The sequence below is a fragment of the Ranitomeya variabilis genome, chromosome 1 (assembly GCF_051348905.1).
Source record: "Ranitomeya variabilis isolate aRanVar5 chromosome 1, aRanVar5.hap1, whole genome shotgun sequence".
Classification (NCBI taxonomy): Eukaryota; Metazoa; Chordata; class Amphibia; order Anura; family Dendrobatidae; genus Ranitomeya; species Ranitomeya variabilis.
Window position 1 is genome coordinate 750067512 of NC_135232.1, and position 17158 is coordinate 750084669.

Here is a 17158-nt window from a genome sequence, read left to right on the forward strand (position 1 = left end):
CGTTGAAGCGCAAGCACTGCGCGAAACGGCCGTCGTCTCCTCCTGCTCGCCCGATCTCCACTCCTCTTCCCCCGGCCATGAAGTTTTATCCATGAAGATTGAATAAAGCTGTTTTTTGAGATTCGTGAGTGCATTCCGTTTTTTATTTTTTTATTCTATTATATATATATATATATATCTACCTAAAATACAAAGGAACGGTGTCATCTTCAACTTTAGGTCTTTTAGAGATCATATGATCTTCAACTTGCTTAACAGTTCACAATAACAGTAATTTTGACCAGGGGTGCCCAAACTTTTACATGTCACTGTATATTCTTTCAAGTCCAGAAGATCAACTATCAGTTATCCTCTTTTCAAATATTACACTATTGTTTCACTAGAAGAAAACAGTTCTTAGTTTAATACTTCTGCTGCCAAATGCAAGGTGTGCAGCAAAAATCTCATTGCACAAGATGCAGTGTAAAATAAGGTAGCTGTAAACGAGGCCTAATTCTGCTTCTAAATTTCGGTAAATCAGTGTAGACTAGAGGAAATCGTATCTATAAGTGATGAAGGCAATCAGAATGAAAATATAAATTGTTTGCACTGCTGGCGTCACGAGGATGTCACGTCCCTCTGGGAGACCTAGAATTAAAAAGTCACAACAGGTAATGAATCGCAGGTCCTCTTTAGAGACAGTGTGATTTGTGTCCTATTATAAATGGATTTCCTTTCCATAAGTGCTGAAAAGGTTATGGACTCTTTCCGTGCTGGCTGAGAACATACAGCATTATTGCTCTCAGCTGCTGATATTATTTCCTCTCCCTACATATTCTAGCTCTAGGGTGTTTCTTCCTTGTCGGTGAAATAATCTTCTTCCTCAAAGTGATGAGCTGTGTAGTGTTGGAGTTTGAGTAGTTGCTTGAGTGTTTTGTGTGCAGTGGTTTCGTGAGTGTATATCTCCTCATTCTTATTCCAATTTAGTTTGTTCATTTGTCCCTTTCCATATGCTCCTCCCTATTTTTGGTGAGTGTTTTGTATGATAGTGGCTTTCAGTTACCCCTGCCTCATGGGGTGGGGGAGGGGACAGTTTAGAAACAGGAGCATAGTAAGGTTGGAGACCCAGTCTGCTGTACCATTAAGAGTATCCTTGGGATAGGGATAGTTAGGGTCCCAGTTCCAGGGACAGTTTTAGGCCCTCTCCTTCACATCATGAGAGATGGCAGCATTCAGAAAACTGGGAAATGATTGTCAATATGAATCAGGTTTATGTAACATAGTCACTTATTTTTATTTTCATATCAAATCGGCTTTATGGATAAAATTATAGAATTAATTTTAGATATATAATAATTTCATACCTGATTACATCCATGCATGATTTGTGTTTTTTCATGAGTACAGAGATCATGGGGGAATGTCACACTTTCTTCCCTTGACCTGTTTCCAGGTGGATTTCTCCATGAGAAGGCACATGTTTCCAGGGAAGAGATCACTTCCTGCAGCTGTAAGAACAAGTCATTCTGATATGCTGAAAAAAAAGATTAAAAAAATAAACTAATATCAATGGATAAGTATATAACAACAAAAAATGCTATAAAATGTTTTAACTTAAAGCAGTTGCTCCATTGTTAGTGTAATGATTGCATCCATCAGAGTGTCTTAGGAGCCAGTGATTGACAGCTCAGTCGTCCAGTCTGGTGCGGGGGCGTGCTGAGCTGTCTGTGCAGTGATTGACAGCTCCGTTATCCAGTCTGGTGTAGGGGTATGCTGAGCTGTCTGTGTTTTTGTTGACACCTCGGCCATCCAATTGGAGTCTAGAACGTGCTGAGCTTCCTTTTGTGCTCCCTGTTCCAGTGATTACTTAGCTACTTAACTGAGCTGTCTGGCCCAGATAGCTGCCGGTCGCAGCTTGCAGCTTTCAGCTTTGTGTGGCTTGTTCCTCTGTGCCTTGTTCTCAGCATTCTGATTTTCTGATACTTTGTTGACAGACTCTGGATTTTAATATTGACTACCATTTTGTATTACCCCTTTTGCTCTGATCCGCTTTCTGGTATTCTGACCTTGGACTGTTATCTGACTACAACTTCGTCTCTGCCCTCTTGGCTATTGACATCGGACTCGTTGACTTTCCCGACTCATGACTGGAATATTTTTTTACATGATTTTGAGTCTAAATTTTGCTGCTTTCCTTTTTACTCACTCCCATAAATGTTTCACAGGTGTTTGGGCTATATGGCCAGGCCCTACTCCCTTCCCTTATCTATAGCCACCACTCATAGCTGTGTTCTATGTCAGGCTTCACAAGTTCACCGGAAAAAAACGTCAACAACATCATAAGCCAAGGCCTTTTAAGGCCAACTTAGATACTCAAGTGGATCTGAGTATTGAATATGTACGCTTCGTGTTCAGTTACCATGTGCTTGTTTCAAGTTTGCCACCATCTAGTACTCTTGACTGCAATCATCTCTGCAAATTCCTGTTTTTACAACCTACATACTGTATACTTCCTGGCTCAAACCTGCTGATTAACCCTTTGTCTGCTGTAAGCATAAAGAACGGTTATCTGAATTTGTTCTCACTTCAAGCTTGTGTTCATCATGATCTGAGGGTTAGTGAATTCACCTCACCAGATGAACCCTATTAACCCCTTTTTGACATCAGACATAATAATCCATCTATGTGACCTGGGCCTATTTGACCACGGACAGATTATCACGTCTGCGCGATCGCCCACGCACACTGGTGGTGTGTGGGCGATCGCAGCCGGGTGCCAGCTGATTCTGATAGCTGATATCGGACACTAAGTGCCAGGAGTGGTCACACACTGCTCTTGGCACTTTAACCCCGAAATGCTGCAATCAAACACGATAGCAGCATTCTGGGTGCAGGCAGAGGGCTGACAGCCCCTCTGCCTTTGGATTGGAGACCCCGCTGTGTGACGCGGGATCCCGATCATTGCCATGGTGACCGAATGCCGTCATGACGACATCCGAGTCACCAGAGCTAGGAAACATGCTGATCATGCGCAGTCCATGATCAGCAAGTCTCTCTGTCAGTGTGTGGCGCCCCAGGGTCCTGGTCATCACAGTAGCATTGCTTTCCTCACGGGGAGAGTGATGGTACGCTTGAAGGCAAGAAGGGATAACTGCAACCAGGTACCACAAACATGCAACACATTCACACTCCAGGCCACCAGGGGGAGCTTTTGATCCTACTTGCTAGGTGACTCCCTATATATATATATATATATATATATATATATATATATATATATATGAGAAAAAAAGGAAAACAGCACAAAGAAAGTAACAAAAAAGTGGGTCTTTAATGCCTGGACGGCGTGGCAACGTTTCGGATTTTCCAATCCTTTTTCAAGCAGTGAACATACAAATAGAGTGAGTATATATAGGTATTACACATGTTGCTCATTAATTAATCACTAAAACATTATTTGCACATATATCTTCAATATCCATCCAATATCATATTACAATAAAGTGCATACGTACATATTCTATTAAAAATAGATAAACATCAAACCTGATATTTTATAAATAAAGTGCAATGTGATTGTGAACCAAATCTATTAATAATCAATTAAAATCCCACAGATGTCCCAATCTATTTAGAAATTAAGTCAGAGACGTACTTACAGCACAACACCACATGTTTTTTGTTCTCAGCGTCCCCATAGGGTTACTGCGCATGTCTGTTGCGTCAGAACAAGCAAGCAAAGGATTGTGGTAGGCGCCTGCGCACTAGCGTTCTAGGAACGTCGGCGCCATTTTGGAAAAGGGAAAAAGGACCTAATTCCCAAAGGAAAAAGAACGGGACCGAAATAAAGAAAATATGTTTGATTTTTTTGTAGTTCTTTTAGCGCTAACTTACCAATCAGCTCATAGTGCCATGACTCAAAAAATGTCGTATCCAAAAATATTTATCTCTTTTTATATATATCTGCATGGCTGATAGGAATGCTATATATGTATATATGAAGGCACTCACTACCTCTTAGCATCTTGATTATATCTTAGTGGCATAGACAGTCTAGGACATAAGTCCAAAAAGACACAGGACAGCCCTCCCCAATTAAGTGGGACCTCCTGTATCCCAACAAGGACACAGAGAGAACAGGGGGTGGACAGTCCCCCTCAGCTCACTCTCGTCACCTGTACAATCAAGACCATGTCATTTTAGCCACAATAATACTCCAGAGAAGCAACTGAGGGTTGCCACGCCGTCCAGGCATTAAAGACCCACTTTTTTGTTACTTTCTTTGTGCTGTTTTCCTTTTTTTCTCATATTATTGGAACCATCTGAACACTGGTCTGGAAAGCTTTGCACTGCAAGTGTGGTAATATGATGCTGTTCTAATTTTTTCAATATATATATATATATATATATATATATATATATATATTTATATATAACTGGTAGTCTGTAGGGAGGGTTAGTTCAGTCTTGCCAGGAAACAGACTGGATCAGTCTGAGGCAAAGGAAGGGTTTACGGAGCTGTGTAGCTGCAGTTCCTGGAAAGAGACATTGAGAAAGCCAAATACATTGAAGAGAGCATGCAGGAGAGCAAAGCACAGGAGAGAATACCAATACCCAAGCAGGCTGCCTCCTTCTGAGGCGCAGAGACCGGTAGGCGGAACACTGAGGTTGTAAGGACCTCTATGACTTACATCAGAGACCGGCAGGACAGCCGAACTTTAAGTTACCTGTCCGACCTAACACCCAGGAGGCACGGTGGGACCCCTCAGAGGCTGGGGAGTTCTAGAGTCCCTATAAACAGCCTCAAGCCACCAGTCATACGGGTTATGTCCTATCCTATCCGGGGGACAAAGAAAGAGAGAGAAAACATCTGTGAGGACCTTATGTGAAGCTTTAAGCAGTAAGGAACTACACCACCACGGCGCTAGAGGAAGGCTTTTGATTTCCACCTGGGTAAGGGGACTCCTAACTTGCCTTCAAGCTGGCCAGACGCTGCCTGCCCTGTGATCTAGTGCCCTGGACTGTGGATGCTGAAGTCTTCAGTAAACCAAGGTAAAGAGACTGCAACCTTGTGTCCTCATTCTTTATTGCACTCCTCACCATCTTCCATCTACACCACGGGAGCCCTGGGGATACACTTCACCTGTGGGAAGTTATACCATCTAGCTGCCATAACATCACCCCAGAGGACCCCTTAAAGCAGTGTTGGTCCCCATTGACCGAACACCACAGGTGGCGTCACGAACATAAACTCTATTCACCAAATCCCCTTTAAAGACTTTCCCCTTTTACATGGGCGACATGGATATCCCCCTGTGAACACTGGACCCGGTACCGGGTACCCCACGGCCCTGGCGGGCGACTCAAGTGCAGAGCTGACAGTTTCTACAGCATGCTTCTGCATTCCCATGCTGTAGAAGCGATCAGCCTGCAAAAATGATTGTCACATAGTGGGACAAAGTAAAAAGGTTAAAAGTTAAAAAAAACCTTTTTTAAATAATTGTAAAAATCTAAAAAAAAAATAATAAAAAAAGAAAAAATATTGTATCTATAAATAAATATTTGAATAGAAAAAAAAATATAAATAAAAGTACACATATTTGGTATCATTGCGTCTGCAACGACCAAACCTGCAAAAACTGTCCAACTAGTTAACCGCTTTAGTGAACACCATAAAAAAAATAAAAAAACAAGGCAAAAACAATGCTTTATCATCATATCGCCAAACAAAAAGTGGAATTAAAATATGATCAAAAAGACAGATATAAATAAACATGGTACAACTGAAAATGTCATCTTGTCCCACAAAAAACAAGCCATCACACAGCTCCATCAGCGAAAAAATAAAAAGTTAAAGCTCTTACAAGAAATGGATACAAAAATAATTATTTTTACAATAAAATAGTTTTTATTGTGTAAAAGCGCCAAAACATAAGAAAACGATATAAATGAGGTATCGCTGTAATCATTCTTACCCGAAGAATAAAACTGCCTTATCAATTTTACCACAAACGGAATGGCATAAACCCCCGTCCAAAATAGAAATTCCTGAATTGCTGTTTTTTTCATTCTGCCTCCCTAAAATCGGAATAGAAAACAATAAAAAAAAGTCATGTGCCCGAAAATGGTACCAATAAAAACGTCAACTCGTCCTGCAAAAAACAAGCCATAACATGACTCTGACTGTCAAAATATAGAAAATTTATAGAACTCAAAATGTTGTGATGCAAAAACTATTTTTTGTAATAAAAAGCGTCTTTTCATGTGTGACAGCAGCCAAACATAAAAACCCAATATAAATCTGGTATTGCTCTAATTGCACCGACCAGTAGAATAAAGTCGCCTAATCACTTATACCGCACGAGAAATGGCATAAAAAATTAATAAAACCAATTCTTCACCTACTGTTAATTTTTTCATTCTGCCTCCCAAAGATCGCAGTAAGGCTCGGCGCATATTTATCCTGTGCTCTGCGTTGAGCGCTTATACCGGGGTTTCCATGTAAATCTCTGAAATACGTGATTCAGATGGAACCTCTGGGGGAAGATTCCCTATAATGAGGCAGATGGAGGCAATACGGATGCCGTCTGGCCTGTGATCCGGAAATGTCCATCTTTTTAGGATTACACAAAAATTCTGTCGGCCACAGTTTTATGCACTTCTGAAAAGAAGTACAGCGCTAAACAGAGGCCAGAGTCCAGAGTCACTCTGCTGCCTCATTATAGTGAATGGATCCCTCTGGGATTTCATCTGAATCATGTCGCTGAGAGATTTAGATGGAAACCCCAAATAAGTGCTCAGCGTAGAACGCCAGATAAATTATGTAACATTATGTAAAATGTTCCCAATAAAAGCTTCAACTCAATCCACAAAAAAAAACACCCCACGGTGTACCTAAACCACCTATAGCGTCCACGTTTGGCATTTCTGAAGCAATGAGAGCCCACCTAACTTACGGGCGCATGCCTCCAGAAGCACGGGCTGTGGATAACATACTGGTGACTGCAATGTACTGATCACTACAGCATACTGGTCACTACAGCGGCAGTTTGCAATTTTCACTTGGCAACATTCATTGATGATTGTTTCTGGACAATACCCATGGAGTCAAAATCAGCACTGCACCTGTAGATAATTTCCACAAGGGGTATAATTTCCAAAACGGGGTCAATTTGAAGGAAATATTGCTCTTATAACAATTAGGGGCTCTGTATATGGAATCCACAAACTCTTCTAGGAAAATCTGCGCTCCAGGAGGCAAATAGCGCTCCGTTACTCCTGAGTCTCTGCGTATGGCTAAGCAGTACTGCACAGCCACATATGGGGTATTGCCACGTTCAGTAGAAATTGTGGGACAAATTTTGTTGCCATTTTTACCCACTTCTTGTGTGAAAATGTAAAATCTGGGGCTCAAACTAAATTTTGAGGGTAAAAAATGTAGTTATTTTTTCTTCACTGCTCAATGGTATAAAATTCTGTGACACACCTGTGGTGTCAATATGATCGCTGCACCCCTAGATGAATTGATTGAGAGGTGTACTTTGTAAAATGGGGTTACTTATTGGGGGTGTTCTGCTGTTCTGCCACCTCATGGGCTCTCCCAGTGGGTCATAGCTCTGGCAAACCTTAACAGTAAAATCTGGCGCTCCTTGCCTTCTGAGCTTTGCACTGTGCCTGAAAAAATATTTCCCAATTGCATGTAGGGTATTGGCGCACTCAGGAAAAAATGGACCTTTCCTATTAGCCCTTAAAAAAATTAAAAACGTGGGGCTAAAACAATATTTTTGTGAGGAAAAATATGATTTTATCATTTTCATGGCTCAAATGTCTGTGAAGCACCTGGGGGTTCAAGGTGCTCACCACGCATCTAAATACATTAATTTTAGGGTCTAGTTTCCAAAATGGTGTCACTTTTGAGGGGTTTTCACTGTTTAGGCACATCAGAGGCTCTCCAAGTGGGACATAACATCCATTCAAAAAGTCAAATGACTCTCCTTCCCTTCCGAGCCCTACCGTGCGCCCAAACAGTAGTTTTCTCCTTCATTTAGGTTATCGGTGTACTCAGGAGAAATTAACAAACTGTATTGTGCAATTTCTCCTGTTACCCTTCTGAAAATGCTAAATTTGGGGCTAAAATAACATTTTTGTGAGGAAAATGTGATTTTATTATTTTCATGGCTCAACATTATAAACTTCTGTGAAGCACCTGGGGGTTCAAGGTGCATACCATGCATCTAAACACATTCCTTGAGTGTTCTAGTTTAGAAAATGGTGTCACTTGTAGAGGATTTCCACTGTTTATGCACATCAGGGGCTCTCCAAATGGGACATAACGTCTGCTAATGATTCCAGGAAATTTTACATTCAAAAAGTCAAATGACGCTCTTTCCCTTCCGAGCCCTTCCATGCGCCCAATCTCTCTCATATTGGGTATCGGTGTACTCAGAAGAAATTGCACAACAAATTGTATGGTGCAATTTCTCCGGTTACCCTTATGAAAATGCAATATTTTGTGCTGAAAACATATTTGTGGGGAAAGTTTGATTTTTTTTATGGCTCAACGTTACAAACTTCTGTGAAGCACCTGAGGGTTCAATGTGCTCACCACACATCTAGATCAGTTCCCTGAGGGTTCTGGTTTCCAAAATGGTGTCACTTGTTGGGGATGTTTACTGTTTAGGCACATCAGAGGCTCTCCAAATGCAACATGGCCTCTGCCAATTGTTCCAGAAATTTTTGCATTCAAAAAGTCAAATGGCGCTCCTTCCTTTCCGAGCTCTGCCGTGCACCCAAACAGTGGTTTTCTCCCTCATATAGGATATCGGCATGCTCTGGAGAAATTACACAACAAATTTAGCATTGCATTTTTCCTGTTACCCTTGTTAAAATAAAAAAAACTGGATCTGAAGTCAATTTTTTTTTTTTTTAAAGTTAAATGTTATTTTTTTTTCTTTAAAAAATTCCTGTGAAGCACCTGAACGGTTAAAGGGCACCTGTCACCCCGTTTTTTCCGTATGAGGTAAAAATACTGTTAAATAGGGCCTGAGCTGTGCATTACAACAGTGTATTTTGTGGACCCCGATTCCCCACCTATGCTGCCAAAATACGTTACCAAAGTAGCCATTTTCGCCTGTCAATCAGGCTGGTCTGGTCAAAAGGGCGTGGTGTCTTCCCCCAGATCTTGCTTAGTTTTCCGTTGGTGGCGTAGTGGTTTGCGCATGCCCAAGGTCCCGAATCCACTGCACAGGGGAGTGAAAACAGTGCGATGTGTTCTATTTCCCTGTTGATCGGTGGGGGCGGCCATCTTCCTTTGGCCGCGCGTGTGCAGATGGAGCGCTCTGCTGCCCGCGGCTTCAGGAAAATGGCCGCGGGATGCCGCGCGTGCGCAGATGGAGATCGCAGCGGCCATTTTCCTGAAGCCGAGATGCGAATTCAGCTTCAGGAAAATGGCCGCCGCGATCTCCATCTGCGCACGCGCGGCCATTTTCCTGAAGCCACGGACAGCAGAGCGCTCCATCTGCGCACGCGCGGCCAAAGGAAGATGGCCGCCCCCACCGATCAACAGGGAAATAACGCACATCGCGCTATTTTCACTCCCCTGTGCAGTGGATTCGGGACCTTGGGCATGCGCAAACCACTACGCCACCAACGGAAAACTAAGCAAGATCTGGGGGAAGACACCACGCCCTTTTGACCAGACCAGCCTGATTGACAGGCGAAAACGGCTACTTTGGTAACGTATTTTGGCAGCATAGGTGGGGAATCGGGGTCCACAAAATACACTGTTGTAATGCACAGCTCAGGCCCTATTTAACAGTATTTTTATCTCATACGGAAAAAACGGGGTGACAGGTGCCCTTTAATAAACTTGTTGAATGTAGTTGTGAGCACCTTGAGGGGTGCAGTTTTTAGAATGGTATTACTTTTGGCTATCTTCTGTCATATAGACCCCTTAAAGTGACTTCAAATGTGATGTGGTCCCTAAAAATAAATGGTTTTTGAAATTTTGTTGTAAAAATTAAAAATAGCTGGTCAACTTTTAGCCCTTCCTAACTTTTGACTTCCTAACAAAAAAAGTTTTGGTTCCAAAATTCTGCTGATGTAAAGTAGACATGTAGGAAATGTTATTTATTAACTATTTTGTGTGACATATCTGTGATTTAAGGACATGAAAATTCAAAGTTTGAAAATTGCAAAATTTTCAACATTTTCACCAAATTTCTGTTTTTTTAAACGCAAATCGTACCGCAGAAATTTTCCCTCTATCATGAAGTATAATATGTCACGAAAAAAAACATTCTCAGAATCACTGGAATCCGTTAAAGCGTTCCAGAGTTATAACCTCATAAAGTGACAGTGGTCAGAATTGTAAAAATTGGCCCGGTCATTAACGTGCAAACCACCCTCGGGGTAAAGGGGTTAAATAAGCCATGAATTTACAAGAAAATATCCATTTAATCTATTTCTTAAACAAGGGGTCAAGTTCCCAGATAACAGATGCATGTCTTGGTTTTAAGTTGTGGTAACAATGAAAAAAAATGTATTTCAGAAATAAATTAACATATATTGGCTAGATGTTTTACAGTCACTAAATATGCAACCAGAAATCACTACTTCCATTTCATGACAGAAAAAAATAAGTATGATTTGAATTTCATAGTGGTACCTTCATCACAAGCATTTAACACTGGTGGCTGGCTTTCGTTTTCTGATTTGGAAGATTCCTCCATATCTTTATACTATATTGGTCACTTCTCATTCCATCACCGTCTACTTGCTGGCAAAAGTAATACAAATACTTTAGTTCTTCTACTTTCTGTAAAAGAAGCCATATTATCATGTATTTAATCAGTATAGCCCAAATGATTATTTTATGGGACAATGATGAGCCAATAACTTTCACAAACTCGCCATCTTTATAGAATTGATGAACCCTGAAGAGCTGTGAACAATAGCCCTATTATAAATTACTATTATAATTAGCTTTCCTGTGTCCTCTACAAGAGAACTGCTGCCAGACTGTCTGGGGAAGTCTTATCAGCAGAACAAGGAGCGACTATTGGAATCCAAAAGGCTGGATTTCTCTCTTCAGGACACAATACACTATCAGCCGATACCACCTATATCAGCATGTTTCTCCAATAGTCTAATATGTATGGGGTCTTAAAAGTTTTACATGCACTTTATGACTAACTGCCAGTGACATCACATGCATATATTTAGAAATCATTTTTATACACTTAGAAGTCATAACACCATTGCATCAACATCTTATTATAATTTTTCTTTGTTATGTAACTTAATAGATCACGGGCCCTCAAGGTGTTGATTCCAAGTATTACCAGATAAAAAATTTTTTTTACTTATATAGATATAGATATTAATATATAGATAGATATATACAGTAGCATGTAAACGTTTGGGCACCCCTGGTCAAAATTACTGTTATTGTGTAAGGAAGCTGAAGATGAAATTATCTCTAAAGGGGCTAAAGCTACAGATGACACATTTCCTTTGTATTTTAGGCCAAAAAATATATATTTTCATCTTTTACATTTTAAAAATTACAAAAAGGAAAACGGGCCAATGCAAAAGTTTGGACACCCTGCAGGGTTAGTACTAGTAGCACCTCCTTTTGCAAGTATCACAGCTTGTAAACACTTTTTCAATTCTTGTTTGAGGGAGTTTCTTCCATCCGTCCTTGGAAAATTCTTCCAGTTCTGTGAGATACCTGGGTCGTCTTGCATGCACTATTTTGAGGTCTATTTTTTTAAATGATGTTCACATCAGGGGACTGTGAGAGCCATTGCAAAACCTTCAGCTTGCACCTTTTGAGGTAGTCTATTGTGGATTTTGAAGTGTGTCTAGGATCATTATCCATTTGAAGAAGCCATCCTGTTTTCAACATCAGCTTTTTTTTTTTTCAGATGGTGTTAGGTTGCGTCAAGAATTTGTTGAAATTTCATTGAATCCATTCTTCTCTCTACCCGTGAAATGTTCCCCATGCCTTTGGCTGAAAACACAATGCCAAAGCATGATTGCAAAATCTTTCTGAAGGTCTTTTGCAGTCAAACGGGGGTTCATATTTGCCTCTTTAGCAATCCTACAAGTAGATCTTACTGAAATTTTGCTTGGTCTTCCAGACCTTATCTTGACCTCCACTGTTCCTGTTAACTGCCATTTTTTAATTCCATTTCGAACTTAGGAAAGGGCAACTTGAAAATGCTTTGCTCCCTTCTTATGGCCTTCTCCTGCTTCGGGGCCTCCACCATTTTCTGCTTAGAAGAACCCATGGCTACTCTTTATGGTACAAGGTTAGAGGAAGCTGTTTTTTTTTTTAAAGCTGGTTAGTGAACGAACTATAACCCTAACAGGCTAATTAAGGTCTGAAACCTTGGTCAAAGTTATCTGACCACACAAATCTGCAAGGGTGCTTAAATTTTTGCATTGGCCCATTTTCCGTTTTGTAATTTTTAAAATGTAAAAAAATAACAATATTTTTTTTTGCCTAAAATACAAAGGAAATATGTCATCTCTAAAGCTATGTGTCCACGTTGCAGAAATGCTGCGGAAATGTCCGCAGCATTTCCGCAACTCCCTGCCGCGTGTAAAATGCATGTGGAATTCGCATGTGTTTTCCCGCAAAACACAAGTGTTTTGCAAGTGTTTTTAGCTTGCAGAATGCTTGCGCTTTTCCAAGCATCTCTTGGAAAAGTGATTGTCAGCTTGGTCACACTTGTCAAGCATAGTGCTTGACAAGTATGACCAACTTTTTACTATTGATGCTGCCTATGCAGCATCAATAGTAAAAGATAGAATGTTAAAAATAATTTAAAAAATTAAAAATATGGTTATTCTCACATTCCGACAGCTACCGATCTCCTCAGCGGCGCTCCCGGTACGTTCCATTCCCAGGGATGCTTTGCGCAAAAGACCTTTGTGATGTCACGGTCGCGTGACCGCGACATCATCTGAGGTGATTTGCGCAATGCATCCCTGGGAACGGAAGCCGCCACGTGCACCGCTGAGAGCCGGGAGGACTCCGGGGGCCATCAGAAGGTAAGTATATTGCTATTTTTTATTTTAATTCTTTTTTATTAACAGGGATATGGTAGCCAGGGCTTGGAGGAGAGTCTCCTCTCCTCCAGACCCTGAGTACCATCCACACATGAAGCGCTCACTTTACGCATGGTGGGCATAGCCACATGCGTAAAGTGAGTGTTTCAATGCAATCCTATGGAGGCGAAATTGCCGCGATTCCACAGAAATAATGAACATGCTGCGGATTTTACTGCTATGCGATTCCGCAGTGGGAAAATCCGCAGTATGGGCACAGCAACTGGGGAATCCCATAAGATTGCATCGGAATGCGTTTTAATCGTTTTTTAAGCGTTTCTGCTGCAGCAAAAACGCGGTGGAAAAGCATAAAAACCGCAACATGGGCACACAGCCTAACTGTAGCACTTTTAGAGATAATTTCATCTTCAACTTGCTTAACAGTTCACAATAACAGTAATTTTTACCAGGCGTGCCCAAACTTTTACATGCCACAGTACTCAGTATGTACCGTATATATATATATATATATATACACACATACACACACAGCTTTTTGAAGATGGAAATTTAATTCTCCAGCAGGACTTGGCACCTGTCCACACTGCCAAAAGTACCAATACCTGGTTTAAAAACTACAGTATCACTGTGCTTGATTGGTCAGCAAACTCGCCTGACCTTAGCTCCATAGAGAATCTATGGGGTATAGTCATGAGGAAGATCAGTGATACCAGACCCAACAATGCAAATGAGCTGAAGCCACAGGCTGATCGCTTCCATGCCATGCCGCATTGATGCAGTAATTGATGCAAAAGGAGCCCCGACCAAGTATTGAGTGCATTTACTGAACATACAGTCAGTAGGCCAACATTTCGGATTTTAAAATCATTTTTCAAGCTGGTGTTATAAAGTATTCTAATTTACCGAGATAATGACCTTTGGGTTTTCATTGGCTGTAAGCCATAATCATCAACATTACAGAAAAAAACACTTGAAATAGATCACTTTGTTTGTAATGACTCTACATAATATGAGTTTGACTTTTTGTATTGAAGAACTGAAATAAATTAACTTTTTTATGATATTCTAATTTTGTGAGAAGCACTTGTATATTCACATCATTAGTATTTATTCTTTTCTACATTCAAGCTTGTTTCCTAAATAAAACGACAGACAGAGCAGTGTGCGCACACAAATGTGAGGTGAAGATGAGGTTTGTAGGGAGTGGTTAAAGAATACAAGAAACAGGAAAATCAAATATCCTGCTTTGTTACAACAGAATTTATAGTGAGTCGGACAATCAACTTCATATAACCACACTGTTCTACTATAACAGAAATGAAACATAAAATCTAAAAACTGCAGTGTTTTACTGTTATTTATGCACCAATAGGAAGCTTATATTAAAGAAACAAAATAGTATATTTCTATATGAAGACTTATAAACAGGCATAGAGCTGTAAAAGTACTGCCATCACAGACAAAGTTCTACCGCTACTATACCTACCATAGTCAAACAAAAAACAGTAGATAAGTGTTACAAGTTGACAAATGTCGATCTATTGAGCATGTTTCAACAAAGCATATGAACGCATGCACTTACCACTACTACCCAGAGCATCCAACGTAGCCAGGAACATGTAACACACTGGAAGCTAAAAGAGGAAACAGGACGTGATATGGAGACAGGGACACTCATTTTATAGCCAGGGGCTTCCTGAGGGAAAAGACAAGGTAAACTGTGGCAGGGAGTTAGTTGTTTTATTTTTAAATTTAAAATATTCTCACAAATGTGTTTTTAGCAACAAGCAAATATAAAATTAAATTAAAAAGCTAAACTTCATAACAACCTCTTCCATCTTTTTTTTTTTAGGAGTTGTGACTATTTTTGTAATATTCTCTCTGAAGTCCTTAATGGATGTCCATTAAATAAGTGATAACTTGCTATTTGCGTGGACTTCCAATGAACCTGAGTGTGCGTCTGTTAGGGTTGGCAGATTGCGCTAAATAAATAATAAAGTGCAATGGCAACCCAGGGTCCACCGTGCAGAGATGGAAAACTGCTGCTAGTAAACAATGACGGAACACACGGCGAGCGATTGCCTGTTCTCACTGGCTTAACGCCACCTCAGTGTGAACAGGATGCTGAGTTCCAACCACTGTTACTCACCAGAGAGGAAGAGTACAGAAATGAAAGCTATGCTACTGAGCTGTGTCACTTGCACACAGAAACAAAAGAGCTGCTCTGCACTGAACTGTGTCACTTGCACACAGAAATGAAAGAGTAGCTCTGTAACTGAGCTGTGTCACTCGCACACAGAAATTAAACAGAAGCTTTGCAACTGAGCTGTGTCACTCGCACACAGAAATGAAAGAGAAGCTCTGCAACTGAGCTTAATACCCTGACTAAGGTTGTGCTTGCTCTGGAACTCTGCTATGCTAACCACACACATGTAGGAACCAGATGCTAAGCCAATGGCTAATTGCCCCCACTGACGCTAGCTGCCTGCCTACGTGTACAGTCCCAAAGCTTAGACAGACTCACGACACAGATAAAGCTTGGGATCAATCCCATGCAGCGGGAGAATCCCGATGCCTAACAGGGTCTTAACCCTTTTACCCCCAAGGGTTGTTTGCATGTTAATGACCAAGACAATTTTTACAATTCTGACCACTGTCCCTTTTCGAGGTAATAACTCTTGAACGCTTCAAAGGATCCCGGTGATTCTGACAATGTTTTTTCATGACATATTGTAATTCATGTAAAATTTCTTTGATATGACTTGCGATTATTTGTGAAACAAAATGGAAATTGGCGAAAATGTTGAAAATTTCGCAATTTTCCAACTTTGAATTTTCATGCTCTTAAATCGGAGATATGTCACACAAAATACTTCATAAGTAACATTTCCCACATGTCTACTTTACATCAGCACAATTTTTGGAACCAATTTTTTTTTTTAGGAAGATATAAGGGTTAAAAGTTAAACAGCAATTTCTCATTTTTACAACACCATTTATTTTAGGGACCACCTCACATTTGAAGTCACTTAGAGGGGTCTATATGATAGAAAATACCCAAAAAAGACAACATTATAAAAACTACACCCATCTAGGTGCTCAAAACCACATTCAAGATGTTTATTAACCCTTCAGGTGCTTCACAGGAATTTTTGGAATGTTTAAAAAAATTGAACATTTAACTTTTTTCACAAAAAATTTAACTCAGACCAAAATTTTTTTATTTTACCAAGGGTAACAGCAGAAATTGGACCACAAAAGTTGTTGTGCAATTTCTCCTGAGTACGCTGATACCCCATATGTGGGGGTAAACCACTGTTTGGGTGCATGGCAGAGCTCGGAAGGGAAGGAGCGCCGTTTGACTTTTCAATACAAAATTGGCTGGAATTGAGATCGGACACCATGTCGCGTTTGGAGAGCACCTGATTTGCCTAAACAGTGGAAACCCCACACAAGTGACACCATTTTGGAAACTAGACCCCCAAAGGAACTTATCTAGATGTGTGGTGAGCACTTTTAACCCCCAAGTGCTTCACAGAAGTTTGTAACGTAGAGCTTTAAAAATAAAAAATCATATTTTTGTCACATAAATTATCTTTTTGCCCCCAATTTTTTAGTTTCCCAAGGGAAACAGAAGAAATTAGACCCCAAAAGTTATTGTGCAATTTGTCCTGAGTACGCTGATACACCACATGTGGGAGTAAACCACTGTTTGGGAGCATTGCAGGGCTCAGAAGGGAAGGAGTGCCAGATTTTACTGTTATGGTTTGCAGGTACCATGACCCACTGGGAGACCCCATGAGGTGCCAAAACAGCAGAACCATCTTCTCCATTACTAAGCCGTGGGCATCAACCCCACAACTATTACCCCACTTGCCACTGCTACAGGGCAAGTGGGAAGTGCCAGACAAGTGCCGGCTGCTATTTTTAGGCTGGGGGGGTCAATATCCATGGCCCCTTACCAGCCTGAGAATACCAACCCACAGCTGTGAGCTTTAGCAAAGCTGGTTGTTAAAAATGGGGGGACCCCATGCCGATTTTTAAAAATTATTTAAATAATTTTAAAAATATGGCGTGGGGACCCCTCTATTCCTGATATCCA

At 40.7% G+C, this 17158-nt stretch overlaps 1 protein-coding gene across 3 annotated transcripts in view; it reads right to left on the minus strand.

Moving 5' to 3' along the window:
- Positions 1–14732, minus strand: part of LOC143782651 (colorectal mutant cancer protein-like) — a 90741-nt gene extending 76009 nt beyond the window's left edge. Inside the window, exons 1-3 of one of the 3 annotated variants that reach the window (XM_077270361.1) lie at positions 14639–14732; positions 10646–10795; positions 1344–1513 (exon numbers count right to left, since the gene is read on the minus strand). In XM_077270361.1, coding sequence (XP_077126476.1) covers positions 1344–1513; positions 10646–10709 — 234 coding nt within the window. In that variant the 5' untranslated portion in view covers positions 10710–10795; positions 14639–14732. Of the gene's footprint in view, positions 1–1343; positions 1514–5954; positions 6100–10645; positions 10796–14638 lie in introns of those variants that run through there. The other 2 variants (XM_077270371.1, XM_077270354.1) reach the window with 2 other exon arrangements.
- Between the last annotated feature and the right edge of the window lie 2426 nt (positions 14733–17158).